This window comes from Scatophagus argus, chromosome 3 (assembly GCF_020382885.2).
Source record: "Scatophagus argus isolate fScaArg1 chromosome 3, fScaArg1.pri, whole genome shotgun sequence".
Classification (NCBI taxonomy): Eukaryota; Metazoa; Chordata; class Actinopteri; family Scatophagidae; genus Scatophagus; species Scatophagus argus.
The window spans coordinates 27,163,054-27,188,372 of NC_058495.1; the positions used below are offsets into that span (position 1 = coordinate 27,163,054).

General features: G+C 46.1%; 1 protein-coding gene across 6 annotated transcripts in view; it reads left to right on the top strand.

Moving 5' to 3' along the window:
- Positions 1 to 24,573, top strand: part of LOC124057096 (E3 ubiquitin-protein ligase RNF123) — an 84,984-nt gene extending 60,411 nt beyond the window's left edge. For 5 of the 6 annotated variants that reach the window (XM_046385216.1, XM_046385217.1, XM_046385214.1 and 2 more), the window contains 3 exons: positions 5,735 to 5,829; positions 13,750 to 13,835; positions 15,155 to 16,557. In XM_046385216.1, the coding sequence (XP_046241172.1) occupies positions 5,735 to 5,829; positions 13,750 to 13,835; positions 15,155 to 15,254 (281 nt within the window). In that variant the 3' untranslated portion in view covers positions 15,255 to 16,557. Of the gene's footprint in view, positions 1 to 5,734; positions 5,830 to 13,749; positions 13,836 to 15,154; positions 16,558 to 24,545 lie in introns of those variants that run through there. The other variant, XM_046385215.1, reaches the window with a different exon arrangement.
- Positions 24,574 to 25,319: the final 746 nt, after the last annotated feature.

Here is a 25,319-nt window from a genome sequence, read left to right on the forward strand (position 1 = left end):
TGGCCACGGGGCCCTCCGTGTGCTTAACAAATGGACTTGTGAAGTGGACAGTGAAGTTTGCTTCAGCAGGCTTAAGCTGTCACTGTTCCAGTTTTTATATTTTGAGATTTTCTTTCTTGTGTGACGGTTCCTGCTTTATGTTCACATAACCACTCAGGTGCAGTTGTTGGGTAGATTGTGGTTTTCAGATTTATTTTGCATGCAGCCAAAATACTTGTAAACAAAACAAAAATATTTCCATCTTTGGCTGAGCTGCAGTGCTGCTGTCACTGAGCTAACTCATGACAGTACGAGCTTCTTCCTTTATTGGAAAAACAACTGTCACCTACATGGCAACAACCGTGAGGAGCCAACAACTGACTCCCTGACTCGAGGAGGCCTTCATAACCCCACGCTGCTCAGAAATTACAATCCGCATCACAAAACCTGTTTGTCATGGCTCCAGTCAACTTAAATACTTCTTAAAAACACACATTTTTATCTTACTTGCTCTTGTTGAAACAAAATTTGCCCCAGAATGCATTTGATTTTTTATTTTTAGCAGTTTCCTGGGGAAAGTAGTCGTCACCTGTGAGTGACGTAGTTTCCATCTACCAGGCAAAACCTGTTTAGCTGCAGATTATTGGCTCAGGCCTCTGTTTGAATCTGAGGCCAAGCATCCTACAGGTAAGTAGCACATATGCACCGTTAGCGCTCTCCTCAAACACTTGGACCATCAGTCTTTTACTGCACTGACCGACCAATATGTGTGAGTGTGTGTGCACTGCGCGAGTGAGTGAGTGTTGTATAAATGTGTTAGATAAAGATGTGAGTGGATGAGTGGCTCATTCAGCAGCGTATCTCTGTGCATGCATGAGGCGAATGGCTGAAGGACACCGCCAAGCGTGTATGTGTGTGAGCGGCGTGTTGGTCCCTCCGTAGTCAGTGATGGGGCTGCTCTGTCACACCTTAGTTTTGTGGAATCTGAAGCAAGCACACACATGACTGTGTGTGTGTGTATGTTGTCACTTCTTTTTATGCAGAGCGGGTTTTTTGGGGGTTTTTTTTTTTTCAAATGTACAGGAGAGTTGAGCAGTAAAAGACCTGCACAGTCTTGATCATGCAGACTGTCAGCACCACAAAATTCAGTCAGAGGAGCAAAGACCTCCAAAGTTCAGTGAGGATGAAACCTCGCAAGTACCAATACAGCACAATGTAAATCATTAAATATTAGGGTGAAGAATTGCTTTAAAGTTAGGTTAAGGTAAGCTTAGGATCAGGCAGGTAATGATTATTGTTATGGTCAGGTGGTGGTTAAGCCTCCAGGAAATGAATGGAAGTCTATGTAATGTCCTCGGAAGTGATGGAAACATGACTGTGTGTGTGTATGTTGTGTGTGTTCAGAGGCTCAGTGCCCTGGAGTTGAGCTGTCACCATGGGGAATGGCCAGGTCACCACAGCATTTCCCCTCCGTTGCCATGGGAACACAAGCTGTTTCCATGACCACTTTGGGTTGCATCATCAGAAGGATTTGGTGTGTGTGTGTGTGTGTTTAATATACTAGTCCCTTGGACAACAAGTTTGTTTTGCTACGAAACCGGAAGCTAGTTAGCCTAGCTTGCTAATGTGAGTTAACCACAGACACCTGAGAAGGTCTCTTTTCAAGGCTGGCTTTTTACTTTTCAGAATTGTTGAAAATGTCAGTGGGGTTTTGAATAAGAGAACCTGATGAACACACAGCATTCAGCTGCTGTCAGAGTGAAACGAGTCCAGACATGATGTGATGATGATGTGCGTCTGCTGTCTGCTCTGTAATGTCAGAGTAAGGACACACCAATGAAAGGAATCCTGCCATTATGTTTTATTTTCAGTGATTTGTTGGTTTGTGTGTTGGTAGAAGTACTCAAATCCCTGCAGGCCTGAATGTTTTATGTATGAGGTGTTTGAAGCCAGAGAAGCATGAATGGAAAAGTGGAATCAGACTGCATCCTCACACATTTTCTCTCATTAAGATCCAACCATTTCTCTTCCCTTTCCTGTGGAGATGCAGATGGTTTATTTCCCAAATGTCAGGACGATATAACACAGCATACAGCACGTTTAGAGGCTGTCTCGTCCTCAGTTTGTTGGTTTTCAGTGCTGATGTTGTAGTTTGCAGTACATTTTGGAGTTGTTGTAGTTTGGAGGGCTGTACCTGTTTTCCTTGAGAGAACCTTGGGCTCAGAGTCTGAGGTGAAGACTGACATCTTGGCCACTTCACGCTCTGTTGAAAACTGACTGAAGGTCGAGGACTGATGAAGCCAACAGAAACACGTCATGGGCAGCAAGGGGAGATGCAGTCCTGAGGACCCGGACGCACTCCTCATCCCAGCAGTATGTCAAATCCGCTACAACATAACAGAGTTTTTTTAGGTAGCTCTTATCACACTCAGCTTTGATTTTAATTAGTTACGTGATGTTGTTAAAAGTGGGTGAAACACTACAGGATCATTTGGACAGAAAACGGCCTTGAAATTGGAACATCCTCGCAATTCACAATTCTGGAAGAGTGAATCGGACAAGAAATGTGTCCAGTCCTTGTCTCATGTGGGACCAGCATTAGCAGTGTTGTTTCCTAACTGTACATGCTGCTCCCTCTCCCACATTCCTCATGAACTCTTTCCCTTGATGTTCAGAGGAGCAGAGTGTTTGAATTTTACTAAGTTATATTTGAATTCTTACACTAATTTCAACCGAAGTTCAAACTACGCACTACCCTTATGCATGAACATGGTGTTCGTTATGGACAAGCTGTGACTAGCACAAAACTCCAACAACAGAACACCACTCGGGTTCAGATTGGGGACGCCTTTCCTCGTAATCACGCCCCTCCAGGTGTCACTGTTGTCGCCCACGTGGGCATTGAATTCCCCCAGTAGAACTATGGAGTCGGTCGGGGACTTCCAGCACCCTTCCCAGGGACTCCAAGAAAGCCAGGTACTCTACACTGCTGTTTGGCCGATGGGCCAAGACAACAGTGAGAGGCCTATCGCCGACCCGAAGACGCAAGGAAACGACCCTCTCGTTCACCGGGGAGAAGTCCAGCACATGGCGGCTGGGCTGGGGGGGCTATAAGCAAGCCCACACCAGCTCGCCGCCTCACACCATGGGCGACTCCAGAGTAGAAGAGAGTCCAGCCTCTCTCCAGGAGTTGGGTTCCAGGCCGTGCGTGGAAGTGAGCCCGACTATCTCTAACCAGTACCGCTCAATTTCCCGCACGAGCTCAGCCTCCCCCCCACCGTCCCCCACAGTGAGGTGACATTCCATGTCCCCATAGAGTATTGTCCAGATCACAAACTTTCAGTTCAAGTTGATGTCTGATTTCACAGTGTTTTATTTGATAGATGAAGTCAAGATGATTCTGCCTGTAAAAGTGTTTTCATTCAGTTTCCAGCAGTTGAATTCTGCTGTAAGTCATCAAGTCGCTCAGTTCAAGGTGGACATCTCAGTCGGGGTTCAGACTTAACGCAGTGTTGGTGATTTAAGATCTAAATCTTTGTTGTTTCTTTGGCGTGTCAGTATGCAGCTTGTTAACTACATGCTGTATGTTTTCACTCACTACAGTCTGCTTTCATCTGCACCCCCCATCTCCTCCCCTCTCTCTGTTTTTGTCTCCCTCCCTCTCCCTTTGTCTCCTCTCCAAATCTCATGTGCAGTGATTGTAATCTCTCACTGCAGATCAACGTGGCAGCTCTCCAACAAGCCAATATCACAGCTCCAAGCGGGTGCTGCCACTCCTACAGTGAAAGAGGATCTGTCTGATTGTGGGGGGAGGAGGGGAGGCGGTTACAGGGGGAGAAAATGGAAAGACAAATCGAAAGCCATCAAGTGAGAGGGTAAATGTTGAGGGAAAGCGAAGGATGAATAAATGCAGAAGAGGGAGGGAGAGGCTTAAAGGAAAGAAGCACACAACGTGACAGTAACAGAGGAACAAACGCTGACATGTTGTGCACCTGAGCGATAAGACTGATGGTGACATCATCATCATTCTTCATCATTGGTACCTGAGAGATGGTCTGAGAGCTTTCAGAGTGAAAGATTACAAGACTGAAAGTAAAGTCGCCGCACTAAAGCTCCATTCAGGCTCAGTTTCTGTGTGGCTCTTCCTGTTAGTGTTTGAGAATAAACCATCAAAACGATTTGCAGCAGTCAAAGTCACCCATCTACAGTACAGCTTCCATTTTAGTGCCTCACTCATCCAGTAATGGAATAAAACAGTAAGAGCAGCCACTCTGCATTATGAGTACTTTAAGTACACTGTGCTGCCCTTACTTCTGTAAGTCTACCTAAAAGAAATTTTACTTGTATTTTTATACTGTGGTACTACTACTTCAGCTTAAGGAATTGATTTGAATATTTCTTTGACCACTGGTCCTAATGAACCTGTACATCATCCAGAAGTTATTAAGTGTTTAAAGGAATAAAATATTTTGAAAACAGTGTTGGAATGCGAAGAAACCTTGAGATCAGATTCAAACAGATTTAAAGTGAAAAAACAGTCTGCATTGAGGCTGTACGCAGACGCTGTGGTACTCTGAGCCAAACGCTCACAGATCACCATCTTAGTTTGGCGTGTTAAACACAAGGTCCAGCTCAGGCTGTGAATGTTATCAGTTTATTGGTAAAGTGGACTCCTTTGGTCGTTCCACTCCACAGATGTACTCATACAGAACCAAACATCAAACAGACCACAACCACACATACATGTCAATCAGCCATCACGTTATGACCACTGACATGTGAAGTGAATGACACTGATTATCTTGTTACCATGACATCTGCCAGTGAGTGGGATTTATTAGGCAGCAAATGAACATTTGCGCTATCCGTTCATGTTTTGGAAACGTAAAGATTTGAGCGACTTCAATATTAGTGATTTGGATTATTTGTGTCTCTCTGTGTGTAACTGGATAGCAGTGACATACTTTTCCTCACCTCACCTTTTACCTTTGTGGTTTATATTTGGTGCTTTGGCTGTAACTGGATCCCTGAGCTGCAGTGTTTCCCACATGTCATTAGTAGACTCCGTGCCATCCACTGGTCCTGAATCAGCAGTCAGATCACCTTACACAGGAACCATTACAGCAGCACTCACACAGGCTCACTTTCCCAGAGACACATCACACAGGCCTTCTATACCAGCCAATTGTAGTCTTCAATTCAGCCAGTTTTTGGGTTACTCAAAATGGCCGATGATGATTTTATTGACAACATGCTGTATTTTTATTCTCCTGACAGAATTGTTAACAATTCATTCAGTCATGTTAATGAACTCTTAGTATATAAAGTTCAGTCTGATCAGGGACCGAGTAATGGAAACGGGATGCAATCAGAATAAACTAATAAACAACATTAAGTAAATTGATTTATAATATGTTTAAAGGATCAACTGACTCTTGAACAAAAAGCAATTAAAGCCAAAGTTCTCTGTTTTTGATGAGTTTATTATGTCTGTTTTCAGTCCGGCGATGTCAGTTCTGTGATCCTGAGGAGCTAATCAATCTCATGTGTAATGATGAGCTTTAGTTTAGCTTTGTGGCTAATCTGCTGAAGAAAAATCATTTTTCTGTGCAGAGACTTTGCAAAGCTGATGGAGTCTCAGTCTTATATCAGTCCCCAACTCTCCTCACAGATGTAATACATAAAATCAGTAAATCATCCAACACACCCTGAGAAGTGATTCTATAAAGGTTTGTGTGTGTTTTCCCTCCAACAGACACCGACTACATCAGTGAGGAGGAGAAACAGAAGGTGGAGCTGATGCTGGCGTTCCTCACTGAAGAATCCAAACAGGCTGCAGCCAGCACAGCTGTGAGTATCACTGCATGTCCTGCTGCTGGTGCCACGTTATCTCAGGAGTTCATGTCCCAGCTGTGTGTGTGGAGAGGACATGTTCACTGGATATTTTACATGAAAAGATATGTGTTGATGATGCTCAGTGTCTTTAGAGCTTATTTTGATCTTTAACATTTGGAGTTGCCATGCCATCAAACATCCCAGAAACTGGCATCCACGCATGAGTTGTCATGCTAACCTTAAGTACACACATGTTGTTATGTCAATGCTAGTTTGGTGTAGCCTAGTGTGCCTTCACCCACACTGTGTAAACATCACTAACATCCACCAGGGGATGTTTTGACTCTCAGTTAAGTTAAACTCATTCAGCAGTTTCTCATTTTTCGTCATCTCGTGTGTTTTGAAGACCAGAGCTTCAGGTCTAACGGTTGTGTTTTGTGTTTGTCTGGACAGACTGGTTTCACGTTTTGTTATTGAAGTTTTGACTGAAATCTCAAGACTGTCAATCAGTCTGTTTGCAGCCTTAAGTCAATAAATCCCTGACCCATCATTCTCCTAAAGTACTAAAGAAAGAGTTGTTCAGAGAAACACTCAGGCAGACAGAGTCTCGTAGAAAACTGAGGGAAAATGGTTTTAAGTTATGGGGTAAACTGTGAAACTCATTGAAGCGCAGTTTCATTATTTCACCCCCACCAATCATAAAGCCCAAACGGGATACAGTTACTGGACAGGACTCATCTTCTCTCACAGTCTCTACAAACAAAGTATACTCTGACCTGGAGGACTGACATGTCCCCTTTGGTCCCACTCCAGACCACATCAGGATATCGGTCATTACTCACATCCAGAAAGTCATTCTCAGTAAGTAATGTTGATTAATCATCCAACAGATGCCACATATTCCAGGTTCATATAATGAAACTCTTTGAAGTAAAGCAGCTGTCCTCCTGATGAATCCTGAGCTCCATCAGAGCTGTCTGCAATCATTATATTTATTTATTACGTCTTCCTCTGGCCTGTCAAGTTTAGAATTACGGCTTTTATATTTTCTGCTTAAACATCTCACGATATTTACTGCAGTGTTGTTACTGCATGAGAACATTTAAATGACTGAAAAGCCTCTGTAATCATGAAGATAAATTGTGAAAGAACACACTCTCGGATCAGTTCAACATGCAATGAAAAATCACCAGGGAAGCTTATGCTGCTCCACATAATGCAAAGGTCACTGTAGCCTGCAGGGACCAGGATGACTTACGTGTTGATGTGGGTGACCTCAGAGCAGATCCACACATTGCTATTCTGGATCATCATTCTTGGTTTTGGAGCTGGGGTCCCATAATGCCTTGGAAGACATGAACAGGAAGTATAATTTGCAGATAAGATGAGTGAGTTTTAGTAATCAGAGGCTGTTTAAAGTATCTTAACAATCTCCATGTGATGTGAACCACAGCTGCAGTGCCCCCTGCTGGCAAATCATAGTAACAATTGCCTGTTGTTCACCAACATACAGCTGTCCCGCTCACGTCACACATCATATTCAGTACAAACAAAGCCTCACTGAAAAAGTGAAGCTGAATTAAAGTTTTTTTCGTGAGTCGTGGTGACGCTTGCAGTTTGGACATACTGATCCTGTTGTCCTTGAGGGTGAACCTGGTCAGGAGAAACCCATTTCCTCCTCCCGTCTGTCCTGCTCTTCCTCCCCACAGTGGAAATTGGATCCTTCACTCTCCCCTTTAGACTCCACCACAGAGCTAAACTGGCTGGAGGAAGGATTTATTATTGATGAGGGAAGCAAGAGGAAAAAAAGAGAAGGAGCGAAGGAGGACGTGGAGGACGAAGGAAAGTTGTATCAGTCACATCAAGTTTCAGCAATCAGAAGAAGAAACTTTAGCAGTATCACTGGAGCAGATTCTGTACACCGTGAAGAACGCAGTTCATTTTATTGTTTAAGGAGAGATCACAGAGGTGAAGAAATCAAACACGGGTAGACAGACATGTGGAGTGTAAGAGCAGTGAGGACATTTCCACAAACCCACTAATGGTCCTCTGCTCTCTGCTCTTCACTCTCTCTAATGTAAAGTCTTTCCACATGATTGGAAAGTGTTCTCAAGTGACTCTGACTGAAACATGCTTTATGAGGTGTTGGTCAAGTTAGAAGTTTGAGCCTTAACCCTCACAGAAAGGCCGCTGGACATAAAACTGCTCTTGTGCAACATTTTATGTAACTGTCAGGACGTCATCTCCCATGATCCTCCTCTGTCGCTCAGTGTGCAGTTAGCTTTTAGCTAGTCTCCAGTTTTTATAGCAGCGAAGTGAAGCACTTTGTCACACAATTCGGTGAAGAATAGAAGACGATCAGACTGTTTCCTGCCCGCAGACGTCATGAAGGTTAGCCTCAGCGCTGAGGCAGTTTGTTTTTAGCCTGCTGTGTTTGAGAGCACGCGTGTGGTTGATGGTTTCTCACTGTTCCGCTGCATAACAGGTGACGCTAACCTGCAAACGGACTGAAACAAATGCACTCGACACATTAGATTGCCGTTGTTTGTTTTTGACTGGGGAGTGGAGCAGATCTGCCACCTGCATATTTAGATGGCAGGGCTAATGTTAGGCCTTAGGGATTCAGTGAGTAACACTGAATGGAAGCACAACTGCGGTTTACAAGGAAACTCTGAACTCATCAGACCATCAGTGGTGACACACAGACTGTACGTCACTGGATAACAGTAAAACGATCTGAGCGCATGGCGGATATTACAGCCGTGTGAATACACTCGTTAAATGTTCCTCTCCTGCTTGTGTTTGTGCACAGTCATCAGAAAGTGCCGAGTTCTGTGGCAACACGTCAGAAAGTGATGCCGCCATCGGTCGGACGACATCAGAAAGCTTATTGGACAAAAACAGCTTGGAAATATGTTGGTTTGAGTTATAAACAAACAAATATCCGCAGTGTGGGGAGGCAGAGGAAACCAGATCAGAGCTGGTGCTCTGATGGTGTTGTTGTGTTTTAGCCTGAACAGCTTTACCTCTCATTACCTTTTATGTAACCGAAACTTTCCATCTCAGTTTTAAACATTTATTAGGTGAACAACAGGAGTTCGTCCATTTTTTATGACAATCCATTTCACTGTGGGTGGGGAAGATGTTTGGGGAATCCCTTTTTGGGTGGAGATGCAGAGTGAAATGTGTGTTAGAGTGACGGACGATGACGCAGTTTGTTGTATATTTTAAGACCGTATTGATTATTTAATAGCGATACAAACCCAATGATGTCTCTTAGAAATTCATTCTGTGAAGTCAACATAAGAATTTAACTGCCTCAGCAGACAAAAGGAAGGAGGAGTTTTAAGGTCTTCATTCTGCAGGTCTGAGGCTCCTGCCAGGCTCACATCTCTGACAAACATTTTTCTATTGAACCTGTAACTTTTATTACTGAATTACTGCTTCATTCTAACGCAGGTGGTTACATGTTCCTCTCAGCCCGACTCGTTCTCAGACTGAGATCATTAGATTTATCCCACCCAGTCTGACAGGCCCAAACCGTCTGCCAGAAATTTTGGATAATCTTCAATTCAAATCTGAACTCTGAAATCCAGTATGGAGTTTGTTCTGTCTTCGTCTCTATGATCCCCAGCACAGAATCATCTGAACTCGTCCAAAACGCATCTGCAAGACTTAACTGGAAAACTCGATCAGTCACTCACAAAGTGTTGAGTTGGTTAGCGAGACTTAAAGCTAACAACCAAGAAATGTTTGTTTCAGGTAACAAAAACAAAACACTGACACAATTTCAGTTGAAGTTGATGAAAATGAACTCTATTCATGTATTTTAACACGTGTGGTACTGCAGTGGATTCTGAAGCATCAAAACAAAAATAAAATTAAAAGAATATCAGTGAAAAGTAAACATCTTAAAGGTCAGAATTTCTTCTTATGAATGACACAAGCAGTCAGGATGCTGGAAAGGATCACTTCTCCTCATGATCTCCTGAAGGCAAACCAGAAGTCTGTGTTACAAAGTGAACAGACAACTTTTCAACTCAACAGTGCTGTGATGAAGACCATGTGGTTCAGTCTCTCAGGGGGAAGCCGACTCAGTGCTCAGAGGAAACTCTCACTGTGCATCATTTGTGCTGTAAATCAGGCCCCCGTTTTCCTGGGAAAAATCCAGCAGACAGGAAGCTGTCATGAAAGTGATTGCTGATCCAGCGAACAGAGGACGGACTGACGTCAGCCTGCCAAGCTAACAGTGAAGCTGACGCTCCAGCATTCGGCTCATTTGTTATGCTCTGCTTTGTTTTAGTTTTTCTCTCATGCAATAAACAGCGATGTTGTGTGTGCTAACGTGAGGGAGAAGAAGCCGAGCGGAGAGCCTGCCTCTTCATCAGCGAGGAGGAGGAGCCGCTGGTCCTGGTGCGGGCCGACGGTGCTGCAGATGCCACCTTCTCGTTATTAAATCATTAGACTGTTTGAAAAGCTGTCGGCTCGCTTCAGCGCTGCTTTCTCTGAATGTTTCCACAGACCGTTAACATCAGTACACAGATGTTCCCAAACAGTCTGCAGGTTCACTCGTTCATCACGCCGAGGACAACGCTTTCATTTGCTTATGTTTGCCAAGCCAGCAGCTTGGGATGTCAGGGCGACCGCATCCACGGCGGCGGGCGTTAAAGCTCCAATGATTTTCCTCTAAATGCAGGATGGGGACGAACACTGCAGGAGCACAGACGAGTGTGAACGTGCCGTCTGATGACCTCTCTGTGAAATGTGCTGAGCTGCTCGGGTTTCCACCTGATCAGTTTACGTCACAGCCGAGCGTGTTTGATAAAGATACGACGATGGAGCAGGAAAAACGTCATTGGAAAAGTGGAACAAATAAATCTGGATCACAACATCAAACTCAAGTAATAAATGGCTAAATAAAGACGCTCGTGGCTTCGTGTGCGGCTCACAGCCGTCAGGGTTCGGCCCAAACAGGAAGCATCCTATCAGCCCCACTTAATCAGGCGACTTCTAATTGTGACTCCACCAGGATGTGATTTATCATCCAAATGCAGTTTAAAATATTGGTTTGCCCTGCAGTAGACTCAGATTTAATTTAAAGTAAAATAAATGAAATTTCCTGGTTTCATGAAGTGAATGACGCTGGAGTCGCTCAGGATGGTCGTCAGCCCGTCACGGCATCAGCGTGTTCTGACTCAGACGTCACCTCTCGCTCTTCAGTCACCCTCACCAAATACAGTTTAAAGCCTTGTCAGCAAGTGCCGAGCGACGGACAGGAAAGACACGAAGACGTACACGGGACGTGAGTATACGTGCTGCTTACAGTTGTCATGTCACTCAGCCTGAGGACAAGCAGTTTGTCCAGCAGAGTTTCCACAGAGAGAGCAAAGTTCAGAGAAACGGCACCGCGTGGTACCGGTCCAGAACTCCAGGTACTGGAGATCGGGTGTGAACGGTACCCGATGCAGCCACATCATCGAACCCGTACGAGTCTGCATCTCTGAGAATACACACAAACACACTTTCTGTCACAGTGAGGGGAGGTTTAAGGAAGCCTTAACAGCATGAAAATCATTTCAACTACAACTGAACTGCTGACTCAGATTCTGTGGAGCAAAAACCCCAAATCCTCTGAGACGGTTTCCTATTGGCTGAAAGACGATCATCGTTCACATGGCTGCTGTTGTTTTGTACATCTGCCCACAGACGTTTGGCGTAGTTCAGTCGAGTCGTCCCATCGCTGCTTTCTCGCTGGTGTTTTAAATAAAAACGGCTTGTGGCTGTCAGCTTCGGCGTCAGCGTTGCTCAGCTCGACAGTAAATCCTGACGTCTGTCTCCATTCTGCCGCCAACATCCTGTCTGCGTTTGCGCTCGACGTCCCGCGCGTCTGCGAGCTCGATGTTCACCTCGGAAACAGGCTGACTGATGGTTTTTAGAGGAGTCGGCCTCAGCGGCCGTCCACTGCACACATTCATGTCCCCCGGAGCGAATCCTGAGAGCTTTGGCTTCCACGCCTCCTCCTCCTCCTCTTCCTCATCCTCCTCTTCCTCCTCCTCCTCCTCCTTCGTTACTGTCCCTGATCTGAGCCCTTTAGGCTGTTTCAGACCAGTCGTCTCATGTTCCTGTATTTTCAGGAATGCTCTGAAAATGAGTACAGATGTGAACATCACATGCGTTTTGTGCATAAAATTCATTTTCCACCTGACGATGCAAATGGCCTCCTTCTGTTTTTCTGCTTGTTTTTCACTTCTTTCTTTGAATCCTGCTGTGGCTTTCCTTCCTTCATTAAATCGTCCTTCTTCTCGTTTTGATCCTGTCATCTGTCCCTCTCTGGTCTTTCTCTCCGTCCCTGCTGTTGGTGTTTGTCCTTCTCTCCTTCACAAGCTGCCACACTTATTTATTTTTGGCTTCCTGCGTCTCGCCTGAGACCAGACACATTTTCCTCTCCGCACTTGTATTTCAGGATTCTGATGATCGGCGTCTCCCTGAGCGCCTAAACCAATCACATCACCCCTGTCCTCACTCGGTTTCTGGCTCGGACGCGCGCACACACATTAACGCTGAAGCCCTGCCGCCTTCTCTTGGCTGCGTGTGACAGATGGCTGTGTGTTTGGTTGGTCGTTTCTCTCTGCAGTTGTGCACTCGCCATGAGAACATCGATCACCTGTCTGCCTCACAGCGCACCTGTCTGCCTCACAGCGCACCTGTCTGCCTCACAGCTCACCTGTCTGTCTGCCTGTCTTTCATCGATCATCTCACTTGTTCACATCTTCCATCACATTTTTACCCTCCGACTCAGTGCTGACCACAGCAGAAGATGAACTGCTGTAGTACACACATGCACACACACACACACATCTGGAAATTAGAACTTCCTGCTTTTAGGTTCAAAGGTCACTTATCACGTGTCGACTGTTCCTGCACTTTGTAAAACTCTAGACTCTAATGGCCACAAAGGTTCCTTAAACCTTGTCTGTCAGCAACAGCAAGACAGGTAGGAGGCAGAGACAGACAGACCAGGTAAGCGACAGCAGCTGTGTGATTGATTATATTGATTAGATTTCGGTGATCGATCAGAGAGGAAGTTTGCAGCTGTCATGTTGTTGTTCACACTCTGAGGGAAAGTCTGAATGAAGTTAACAAATCGGACCAACGTGGACTCAGAACAAGTTGACATCACGGACGCTTTAAACCGTCTCTGATGTTGGAAGACGTGTCACCTCCAGGAGTTTGGTCCTAACATTTCAAACTTTCTAAATGCTTATAATGAAGAGAATTATTGTTAAAGGTTTAAGAATCCTCACTGAGATGTTTCCTGAAAACGTCCCCGAGCTCTCGAGTGTTTGAAGCTCTTTTCCTCCTCGCCTGATGGATGTTGATGTTCCAGCTGTGGGCGGTGAGGAGCAGCTGCTGTACGTGGAGCAGGAGTAACGGGGGAGGAGGAGGGTGGAGGTGATGATGGGTTGGAGACGGCGTGCTGCGTGGACGCGACCGGAGGACGAGAGGACGAGCAGGAATCTGCATGTTGATGCTAATTTAACACGCTGAGCTCACGTCTCCGCAAACAGCTGATCACTTTCACCTGAGCGCAGAAAGTCAAATCAGGATCAAACTGTGGAGGAGCTGACCTGAAGCTGCTGAGGAGATTCAGAGTCTGTCGTGTGTGTGAGGAGGAGGAGGAGGAGGAGGAGGAGCTGAAGGTGAAGAGAGCGTGTGAGGTGAAGACATACGTGTTTTCCATTCACACCACAAGGCGTGAATTCTTTTTAGCATGTTTGAAGTGTGTTGAGAGGAGCAGCAGGAGGTCAATGCTGTTCTCCTCCTCCTCCTCCTCCTCCTCCTCCTCCTTCTTTCCCCCTCCTCCTCCTCCTTTAACATCAAACATGTCAAAATTCTCTAATCATCCTGATCAGCTGTTTTCTTTGTGTGTCGTAGCCGCCCAGTGAAGAAGACCTCTGCCCCATCTGCTACGCTCACTCCATCTCCGCCATCTTCAAGCCCTGCTCCCACAAGTCCTGCAAGTGAGTTCACACTCACACACACACACACACACACACTCACACACTCACACACACACACACTCACACACACACTCTGCTCGTTTCATCTGAAACACCCCACACACACGTTTCATGTTCCTCTGCTGCCTCCTCACACTCAGGCTGAAGTTTGTGGAGGAGAAAGTTGTTGAATTCTGTTCAGCTTCTTATTTCTGCTGTCTGATTTATGTCAAATATGATCAAAACTTTCTCGTACAGTAACTTTGATCACGACGAGCGGCGAAGGCAGAACAGCAGCTGACTCATAGCCACAATTACAGCAGAGTAACATAACAATAATTATTCTTATTATTATGATAACTTTATCATCTTAGAACCAAAGTACTTAGGCAGACAAAACAGGATAAACAAAATATCAAGAGAAAGAACAATAAAGAAACAGGAAAGAACAGCAGCAAATCAAAGCTTAAGAGAATAAAGAGAATGAAAAGATTCAAAAAAGACAAAAACTTTCCACAAAGCTGGTGTGCGTAAACAAAAGAGTTTTTATGAAAATGCAAAATTGATGAAGTTTAAAGTGATTTGTATTATAAAATATGAGATTCCTTCTAAATGTTTGTGTTGAAGCCAACACTGTGCACACACACACACACACACACACACACACACACACACACACACACAGGTGTGTGAGTCAGCTGTTTGGTAACTGCTGATTGAGGCTGAAAAGCTGAGCTGCTCTGTGGGCAGCAGGCCTTCGTCCAGAACAGACCTCAATACATATTTCATGTTATCCTGGAGGTGCGCTTGATTTAGCTTCGCTGACACGCCAACTCAGCAGTTATATGGATTATTCTGGTGCTGATTGAGAGTGCTGTCACGAGGAGTAAACCACACTGACATGAGCTCGGTCTAATCGCCTCCAAGGCCGAACTCGGGCTCATTTTTACCCACACATCAGTTTGCTGGGACCGGATCAGCTGTTTCCTTTCTTCCTTTTGCAGTTCCTTCTCGTTCTCTCTGTTCTTCCTGCTGCTTTTCGGTCGCTTTCCCCTCCTTTACTGCTGCGTAACACAGTAAGGGAGCCTCCAATTGACTGGACCGGAGAGGAAACCGCAGGATGTGTGTAAGACAGCCAACCAGTTACACAAAAATCTGCTTCATTTGTTTCTACATGAGAGAAAACAGATGGGACAGATGTGTGGGAACAGACAGAACAGACAGGACAGATGTGTGGGAACAGACAGAACAGACAGGACAGACAGGACAGACAGGACAGATGTGTGGGAACAGACAAAGTCACATGACCACTGAACTTGTTTCTCCGTTTCGGTTCCCAGAGCCTGCATCAACCAGCACCTGATGAACAACAAGGACTGTTTCTTCTGCAAAGCCACCATCACCGGGGTCGAGGACTACAGCAAGCCTGCCTCCTCCTAACACACACACACACACACACACTTTAACATATCAGTGAACCCAAAGATTTCTCACAGGTCTGTGCTGATGGATGAGTGAGTGTGTGCTGTTGTTTTACTTTGAAAGTCCACAGAACTTCCTGTTTCTCTAAGTGAAGGTGAACTGAATGCTGTCTGCCATTTGTCCCTCTTCGTTTCTGCTCTAGCGTGTTTGCATCACAGCCAATCAGAGCAGGAGCAGATGAATACCCGCAGAGTCATGTGACCCGGTAATGAAAAGCGACCGTCGCCCTTCACACCGAGCGCAGAAGCCACGTGGGTTTTCTGTCTTCGGTGTGAAAGAGGCGTCGCTGAACTGTCCGCTAGCCGAGCAGAAACTCATTCACTCACACACACACACACACACACTGGACTCCAGCTGAACATCGTGACGTCTGATTGGTCAGATCAGATGGACCTCCTGAGTCTCAGGCTTGTTAATACAAATATGTTCAGAATGGACCTGAACAAAGTGCTGAAGCTCAAACCCACATGAGCTCACTCAGAAAGACCACATCAGGTCCTCTGAACCCGTGTTGGTGCTGGGACTCGTTCCCCACGTGGTCCCAGTTCACAGTCTCAGACTCACTGCAGTGGAAACAGGACACACACGACAGGATAGCGGGGAGGAGAAAAACAACACACACGCACACACACACACACACGCTGAGGCAAACAACGCTCCAATCAAAATGAGGCCCTCGGTGGGAGGACAGCAGCTTCCTTCAGTGTGAGAACTTGCTGTCACATTAGCACAACAGCTCACCTCCACCTGTCAGCACAGGTACTCTCACACACACACACACACACACACACACACACACATCACCTCTACCTCTGTGGAGACACAACACACACACAGACAGAAGCTGCAGTCAGCAGCCAGTTAGCTTAGCATCGGGACAGGAAACGGCTAACTGGCTGCAGACTGGAGCTAAAGTATTAAACTTTCCACTGCGTGAATCGGCTAAGGGTCATCATCCGTCTCTCTGAGCACGACTTTTCTACAAACTAAAGGGACAGTTCACCTAAAACAAAACGTTTTCCGTTATCTTTATCACAGAACGTGTTGTGATCGTTAGGAATGTGTACGTTTAAAACTTTAACCTCCCTGGCTGCCTACACTGTAATCAAAGTGTGTGTCGGATAAAAAACAACAACATACTTTTCAATCCCGATTTGTTCAGTTTCCTGTTGGTGTGTGCATGTTTAATTTGTTATTGGAGAGAGTTTAATCAGACGTGAAAAGCTCGATTAAAAGCCTGAATTTAAAAATGAATTAATAACATGCTAAGTTCTTGTTAGATTTTTCTTTTGTTATTTTAAAATCCAAAGTCTTTTGTCCTTTTCAACGTTTCATCCTGGCCTGAGCTCTGGAGGATAATCCTAACTGTTAATCAGGTCGCGCTCACATGATGAAGAGGACAAACTGGATGTTGAAGTGACAGATTTGATGTTATGATTTACACCCTGCTTGAAAAAAGTTCACTTCCTGTTCTCACTTCTTCAGAGCGTTTTGGATCTGCTGATTCTGAAACTGTTTCACGGTTCTGTTCACGTTTATTTGCCCATAAAGGTGATGATAATCAGATGGATGAAAGTCACATCTGAAGGGCTGACGAGGACGCTGACGTTCTTCACTTGCGTGCGTGTGTGTGTGTGTGTGTGTGTGTTTCCTCTCCATATGAACGGATGCGGTACTTACATTCAGAGCATGTCTGCGTGCACAGAGTGTTTATTGTGCACTGAGCAATATCACACTGACTGTTTTATTTGTTGTTTACTCGTTTGTCTTGTGTTGGGACGAGGGAGGGAAGGCGAGACGTCGGGGGATGGGCGGCTTATTGTTTCTCTTCTGTGAGTGCGAGTGTGCATATATTGACAAAGTAACTGCATTAAATTATTTATCCCAAAGCGACAAGCTGCTCTGTGTGCTTTTTGTAAAGAGGAAGACACCACAGAAGAAGAGCTGAATGTGAGACAGGAGGGCGGGAAGGGGTGTGTGTGTGTGTGTGTGTGTGTGTGTCTGTGTGTGTGTGTGTGTGTGTGGTGACTAAAGACCTTTCACACACAAGCTGGTGAAGTGATGGACTGAATGACAGACAGACCAGAAACCAGAGCCCACAGCCTGACCGATGAACATGAGCGCAGCGAGAAAAGAGATCATGTGACGCTTATTTAGAGGATCTGCTTGTCATGTGACCAGCAGCTGCTGCTTCCTGCCGCGTCTGCTTAGCTGCAGCTGCCATTAGCTCAGTTAGCTGGGGAGCTAACGGCCTGCAGCCTTTTCAGTTTTCTTGGGAAAATTGGTGTGAGAATGTTTCCCTTCTGGAATCTTTCTCCTCACACGGAGACGTCTGGCAGAACGTCAGCTCTGTTGTTTCCTCAGTCTGCCGTTGATCTGACTTCATTTCCTGAACTTTTAAAAATAAAATGCCGGTCTTACAAACTGCACCTTTAAGACGAAACACAAACATGACACGTGCAGCAGATTGTGTGGTTTTGCCACCTGACACCAGCCTGAGTGGCCAGAGGTTATAGATCGAGACAGAAATAACTGCAGCAGAGGGACAGAAAGATGGAGGAGGAAGAGGAGGAGCAGGCTAAGATGGAGGAGGACTGCACAAGGACACTGATAGCAGCACACAGAGTATTTATAGTGGAACAGGAGCTGCTTTCCTCTGATCGATGGAGGAGCAGGACAGGACAGGACAGGACATGTCCACAGCCAAGTCAATCCCTCACAGACTTTACCAGCTCACACCTGAACCTTAACTTTGGTTTGGTTCAGGCGTTTCACGGCCCGCCAACGAGAGCGAGTTCCATTATTATGAAGGAACTAAAGGAAAATCGACTGTCAGACTGAACTGTTGAAATTATTTTTCATTTCCTGACCTCAGTCCAACTCTCTGAGTGATGCTTCACTTGGAATAAACTGAAGTTGAAATTTGTGTTGCTGAAAATGACACCTGAAATGTTGACTTTCAGGATTTGTTCAGAGTGCGTTTGGTGCGTTCGGATTCATCATTCTGTAACGGCTTCAGACTGACTTCATATGAAAAGTTGGACTTCAGACAAACACGCGATGACTTGAGACTCGACTTGGACTTGAGGCTCTGGACTCATGAACTCTTTGTTTTCTGTTTCTATGGGACATAAACTTGAATTACATGTCTGATGAGCACCGGCTGAAAGTCGTCCCTCGTTGCTTTGACACGTCAGGTGACTGCAGTAAACACACCTGACACGAGCAGGTGAGCTCACCTCCAGCTGTGAGGACGTCACACAAGACCCAAACAGAAGAACCACTGAACGTCTGCAGTATCACAGTGAAAGACAAGTGTTTGTTCCCACTCTTCCATCCATCCATCCACCCATCCATCCACTCTTCCATCCATCCATCCATCCATCCATCCATCCACCCACTCATCCACTCTTCCATCCGTCCAACCATCCATCCACCCATCCACTCTTCCATCCATCCATCCATCCATCCATCCACTCTTCCATCCATCCATCCATCCATCCATCCATCCACCCACTCATCCACTCTTCCATCCGTCCAACCATCCATCCACCCATCCACTCTTCCATCCATCCGTCCACCCACCCACCATCCATCCATCCAATCCATCCATCCATTCACTCTCCCTCATTTAATATTTATTAATGAAACTTGAACTGAACGTTAATTAACAGTAAACTAATGTGTCTAGTAATCACTTAACAATAGTGTATACAGTATATTAACTTTGTATACTGCTGTACTTTTACTGCATAAAGCTGACAGCACTGAATCAGTCACACAGAGACATTTTACTGCTGATACTTCACATTTTGCTGTACTTTTACTTATGTAGGACTTGGAATGCAGGACTTTTGTACTAGTGGACTTCGAAAGTGTGGTGCTTTTACTGTGGTGAAGGATCTGACCTGATCTGCTTCACCAACCTGAGGAACAAAGATGTTCGAGTCAGGCGACGTTCTAAGATTAAAACACAAACAAAGTTCAACAGTGAAAGAGTGAAAAGAAAACTTCTTTCATCTTCTGTGGTGTTTCAGAGCAGCTCTGTCTGTGTGACAGAGTGCTGCTGCCCCCTACAGGACTCTTGCCTGTACAACAAGTAGGCTGATCTGATCTGAGAACAGTTTATAATCCTCAGATTACGTCAGATTACGACAGGATCGGAGGAGTCAAAGGTCTGCAGAGTTTGAAGGAAAAGATCTTTAAATTAGACCAAAATATTAAACTGACAAAACTACTGGCTGAAAATTATTATAATAACTTACATTGTTAATTATTAAGTGTTACATATAAAGAAACACTTGAAATAAAAGATGAAAAACTTAAATTTCTTGTTTTCAAAAAATATCAAATGATGGAGTAATAAAACATCTTTTTATGTATATATAAACTTGCAATGGATATTAACACACTGAAATTAAGTTTCAGTTAAACTGAAGTAATGTCTGACTGACTGACTGATTTTTATTAATTTGATTTCTGTCAAACATTCTTAAACAGATATTTAGATAAGTGATGTTGTAAACTGCCCTCAGCGTTTCCTCAGCGTTTCCTCAGCGTTTCCTCAGGGTTTCCTCAGGGTTTGCTGGATGTTCAGTGCAAATTTCAACCCAGTGAGACTCAAAGAGACTTAAAAATCCTCATCAGCAAAGCAACTACAGCTGTCAGATAGTGAAGTAAAATGTATATATACACTCACTGGCCACTTTATTAGGCACACCTGTCCAGATGCTCGTTAACGCAAATTTCTAATCAGCCAATCACATGGCAGCAACTCAATGCATTTAGGCATGTAGACATGGTCAAGACGATCTGCTGCAGTTCAAACCGAGCATCAGAATGGGGAGGAAAGGTGATTTAAGTGACTTTGAATGTGGCACGGTTGTTGGTGCCAGACGGGCTGGTCTGAGTATTTCAGAAACTGCTGATCTACTGGGATTTTCACGCACAACCATCTCTAGGCTTTACAGAGAATGGTCTGAGGTCAGAGGTCAGAGGTCAGAGGAGAATGGCCAGACTGGTTTGAGCTGATAGGAAGGCAACAGTAACTCAAATAACCACTCGTTACAACCAAGGTATGCAGAGGAGCTTCTCTGAACGCACAACACTTCGAACCTTGAGGTAGATGGGCTACAGCAGCAGAAGACCACACCAGGTGCCACTCCTGTCAGCTAAGAACAGGAAACTGAGGTTACAATTCGCACAGACTTACCGACATTGGACAATAGAAGACTGGAAAAACGTTGCCTGGTCTGATGAGTCTCGATTTCTGCTGTGACATTCGGATGTTAGGGTCACAATTTGGCGTCAACAACATGAAAGCATGGATCCATCCTGCCTTGTATCAACGGTTCAGGCTGGTGTGGTGGTGTAATGGTGCGGGGGATATTTTCTTGGCACTCTTTGGGCCCCTTAGTACCAACGATGCAACGCCACAGCCTACCTGAGTATTGTTTCTGACCATGTCCCTCCCTTTATGACCACGGTGTACCCATCTTCTGAAGGCTACTTCCAGCAGGATAACGCACCATGTCATAAAGCTAGAATCATCTCAGACTGCTTTCTTGAACATGACGATGAGTTCACTGTACTCAAATGGCCTCCACAGTCACCAGATCTCAATCCAATAGAGCACCTTTGGGATGTGGTGGAACTGGAGTTGGACCAAAAGGCCTGGCTCACAATCTCCGTTCCAGTTCATCCCAAAGGTGTTGGATGGGGTTGAGGTCAGGGCTCTGTGTGGGCCAGTCAAGTTCTTCCACACCAAACTCATCCAACCATGTCTTTATGGAGCTTTGCTTTGTGCACTGGGGCACAGTCATGCTGGAATAGAAAAGGGCCTTCAACAAACTGTTGCCACAAAGTTGGAAGCATAGCATTGTCCAAAATGTCTTGGTGTGCTGAAGCATTAAGATTTCCCTTCACTGGAACATCACATCACATCCGTGCAGGACTTCCTGCTTCTGTTGCTTCTGTTCTCCGTCCTGACAGCAGGGGGCAGTGTTGAGCTTCACTGAGGCACAAAGACTCCTCTTCTTCTGCTCGATGACGTATGGGTGGGTGGACCTCCCTCTTCTCTGTGTGTGTGTGTGTGTGTGTTCTGCACTGCTTCCTTCACTTCGCCTCACACCTTAAAATGACATATTGACAGCTCATTTCATTCTGTTTTAAAAAGGACACACACACACACACACACACACACACACACATGCACTCACTCCTTATATGGCTGGATTGTGTGTGTGTGTGTGTGTGACTGTGAGACTGTGTGTTTGTGTGAGACAGTTTGTGATTCATTTTCAGTTCTGAATTCTGATTATGTTCACCAAGGCCACTGAAGTAATGAGACACACACACACACTCATACACACACACACACACACAAAGCTGAGAGCTGGAGGATGATTGGACGGCTGAGCTCTGATTTGCTACTGCAGAGTTTGCCAGACCAAGGTTAGTGTGTGTGTGTGTGTGTGTGTGTGTGTGTGTGAATCTTCACATGTTGTGCCCAGAGGTTTTGGCCGCGGTGGAGAAAGTATTCTGATCCTTAACTGAAGTAAAAGTTTATCGTTTGCATCAGTTTTTATTCTCGACGTTAACGTACGCGCTGACTAACGTGTGTGTGTGTTTGCAGCTTTGAGAGGCGGATCTGCGTGTTGTCTCCATGGAGACGTGGACGGACTCTGACAGGTGGGAGAAACACTCACACCTGCTGACGGAACAAAACATTAGCAGCAAAATGTACTTAAATATTCCAACTGTTTACTTTCAGGTGCAGCCTGTGAATCTGAATGAGTGTGTGTGTGTGTGTGTGTGTCAGCCCTGTGATTGGCCGGTGACCCGTCCAGGGTGAACCCGCCTCTCACCTGTAGTCAGCTGGGATTGGCTCATCCCCCCAGCAGCTCGAGGGTGACAGGAAGTGGGGCTGACACACAGCAGAGGACTCTGGTCGCTGCCATGACGGGATTTCAACCCTCACACATCAGCCTGATCAACTTTTAATTTCATCACAGTGAGGCACACACACAGTGACACACACACAGTAACACACACACACACAGTGACACACACACACACAGTGACACACACACACACACACACACAGTGACACACACACACAGTGACACACACACACACACACACACACACACACACACAGTGACACACACACACACACACACACAGTGACACACACACACACAGTGACACACACAGTGACACACACACACAGTGACACACACACACACACACACACAGTGACACACACACACACACAGTGACACACACACAGTAACACACACAGTGACACACACACACACACACACACAGTGACACACACACACACAGTGACACACACAGTGACACACACACACAGTGACACACCCACTCACACACACACAGTGACACACACACACAGTGACACACACACACACACACACACACAGTAACGCAGACACACACACACACAGTGACACACACACACACAGTGACACACACACACACACACAGTGACACACACACACACAGTGACACACACATACACACACGCAGTGACACACACACGCTCACACGTTCCTGCTGCGCCCTCTTCAGGATCTGTGGGTCAGTGGGTGGAGGAGGAGGTGGAGGAGGGTCTCAGTTTGTGTGTGTGTTTTGTGTGTATATGTGGGTACTTGTGTGTTTGTCTCTGGTGTATGTGGCGTCTCCCGCCTGCAGGTGCACGTTCGGCTGAAGAAAATTCAACCAGCTTCCTGTTTGGTGTGAGAGGGTGAACTTGGCGTGACGGGCGCCACCCGTGGCGGTTCAGTAAGTCACCTGTCGTGTCCAAACCACAGACGGTCTGAGCTCAGTCGGACTCCGATGGTCCATAATCACCTCACTGATCCTGTGTGACGTGAGACACTGCAGAGGAAGCAGACTTCGGTGGACGTGGCGTCCTTCGTGTCGGCCTGTCTGTAACAGAAGCAGCTACAGCGAGCGGCGGGTCACAGAACTTTACTTCCTCTGCAGACGACCAAACGCCTCGCCGGCTGCCTTCGGGCCTTTTGTCTTAAAACACTTCAAGATACACAACTTTCACATTACAGTTTTCATCCAGCTCAGCGCACACGTTAGTAACCAGCCAGGAACACGTTTACCCAACAGGAAATCAGACGTGAGAGCCGACGTACAGAAGGGGAACCAGAAGGGGAACCAGAAGGGGAACCAGAAGGGGAACCAGTGACACCTGCTGGGGGAACAACAGAACAGCAGCTGACACACAAACTCAGACACAGAAGTTCAAACATGAAAACAGCTGCATAACATACCAGTCAACAGCAACTTTCTACACAAATTATCTTCAGCAGTGCAAAACGGCACATAGAAACTGAAAATACAAATTCATTAAGTTAAAACATCATTAAAACACCACTGAGGAACACATTTAAATGGTCTGCAAGAGCCGGCGAGTGTGGTTTGCTCTCAGGAAACACACGAATGTGGCTGCTGCTCCTGCACCTCCTGCACCTCCTCCTCCTGCACCTCCTGCACCTCCTGCACCTCCTGCACCTCCTGAACCTCCTGAACCTCCTGAACCTCCTGAACCTCCTGAACCTCCTCCTCCTCCTGCTCCTCCTCCTCCTCCTCCTCCTCCTGCACCTCCTCCTCCTGCACCTCCTGCACCTCCTCCTCCTCCTGCACCTCCTGAACCTCCTTCACCTCCTCCTCCTCCTCCTGCTCCTCCTCCTCCTCCTCCTTCACACCTTCGTCGTGGTTTCATCTAAACTGGTTAGAACATCATGGAGAGCCAATCAGAGGCAGAGAGGGACAGGAAAAGAGAAGCAGAGGGATTGACTTGTCGTTACCATAGCAACAAAGTTGTCACCTGGGCCTGTGTGTGTGTCCCATAGCAGGTGTTCTAAAGCAACAGGAGCTAAGTTGTGGTAGCTTGAACCACTCAGTAGGTGGCGCTGCAGTGATGATGTGGAGTCAACGTGTGGCTCACAGGTGAGCGCCGACTGTCAGGTGGCCTCAGATGTCCCACAATGCTCCTCTTGTCCCCCGTTTTCGCCCTCCCACTCCTCCTCACTCCTCACTGTTTGTTTTGGTTCCCACGTTGGACACACACACACACACACACACACACACACACACACACACACACACACAGTGACAGTGTGTGTTGTGCTGAGTGCTCCTTCTCCACAGTGAGAGGTTAATCACAGCCTGCCACAGAACAAACACACACTTGTACATCATATGTTTAGGGCGCACACACACACACACACACACACACACACACACACACGATGGACACACAGGACTGCTGTCTCAAAACATCTTGAACCCACTTCAGAAACAACTTGACGAGTGTGGGCGGTTCGCGTGTTGGCACACGCTGACCTGATGGTGGCGCTGAGAGTCAGAGGGTCACAGTGATTGCAGTTCTTCCTCAGGGGAACCCGACTGAACCCGTCCGGTGGTCGGTCAGGTGACGTCCACCTGGTGCTTCAGTCTGCCTCAGTCTCAGGACACGTTCAGCACTGGGCCCGAGCACAGCGCCCCCTCGTGGCCTGAGGAGCTGCTGTACTGCAGCCGACATGTTAGTGGAGTGTGTGATGTGTTTGCAGTGCGTCACTTCTGAGGTCACTTCCTGTCTTTCTCAGCGGCTGCGGGTTCACACGCTTCAGTGTGTTTCCCTTTGTGTGCACTGATTTTAAGTCGGGTTGTGTTCCAACGCGATCAAACATCGATTTCAAGCTGTTTTAAGGCGGCGAGCGAATCGGTCGTGTGTGTTGGTTTATTTGAAGGTCAAACTGAAGCCTGACGTCTCAGAAGTCACTCTTAAAATTGATTTTCTTTAATCTCCGGGTTGGACTTAATGTCACTGAAGTGCGCAGAGCTTATCTTCATCCCCGGGAAACTCATCCCACCTGTGGTCCTCCTGCAGGTTTCATCTCTCGGCTCGGCCGACTACATTAACCATCAGGAAACTCAATCACTTTGACAAGTTTAAAGCGAGAAATGGAGCTCTTATGTTGA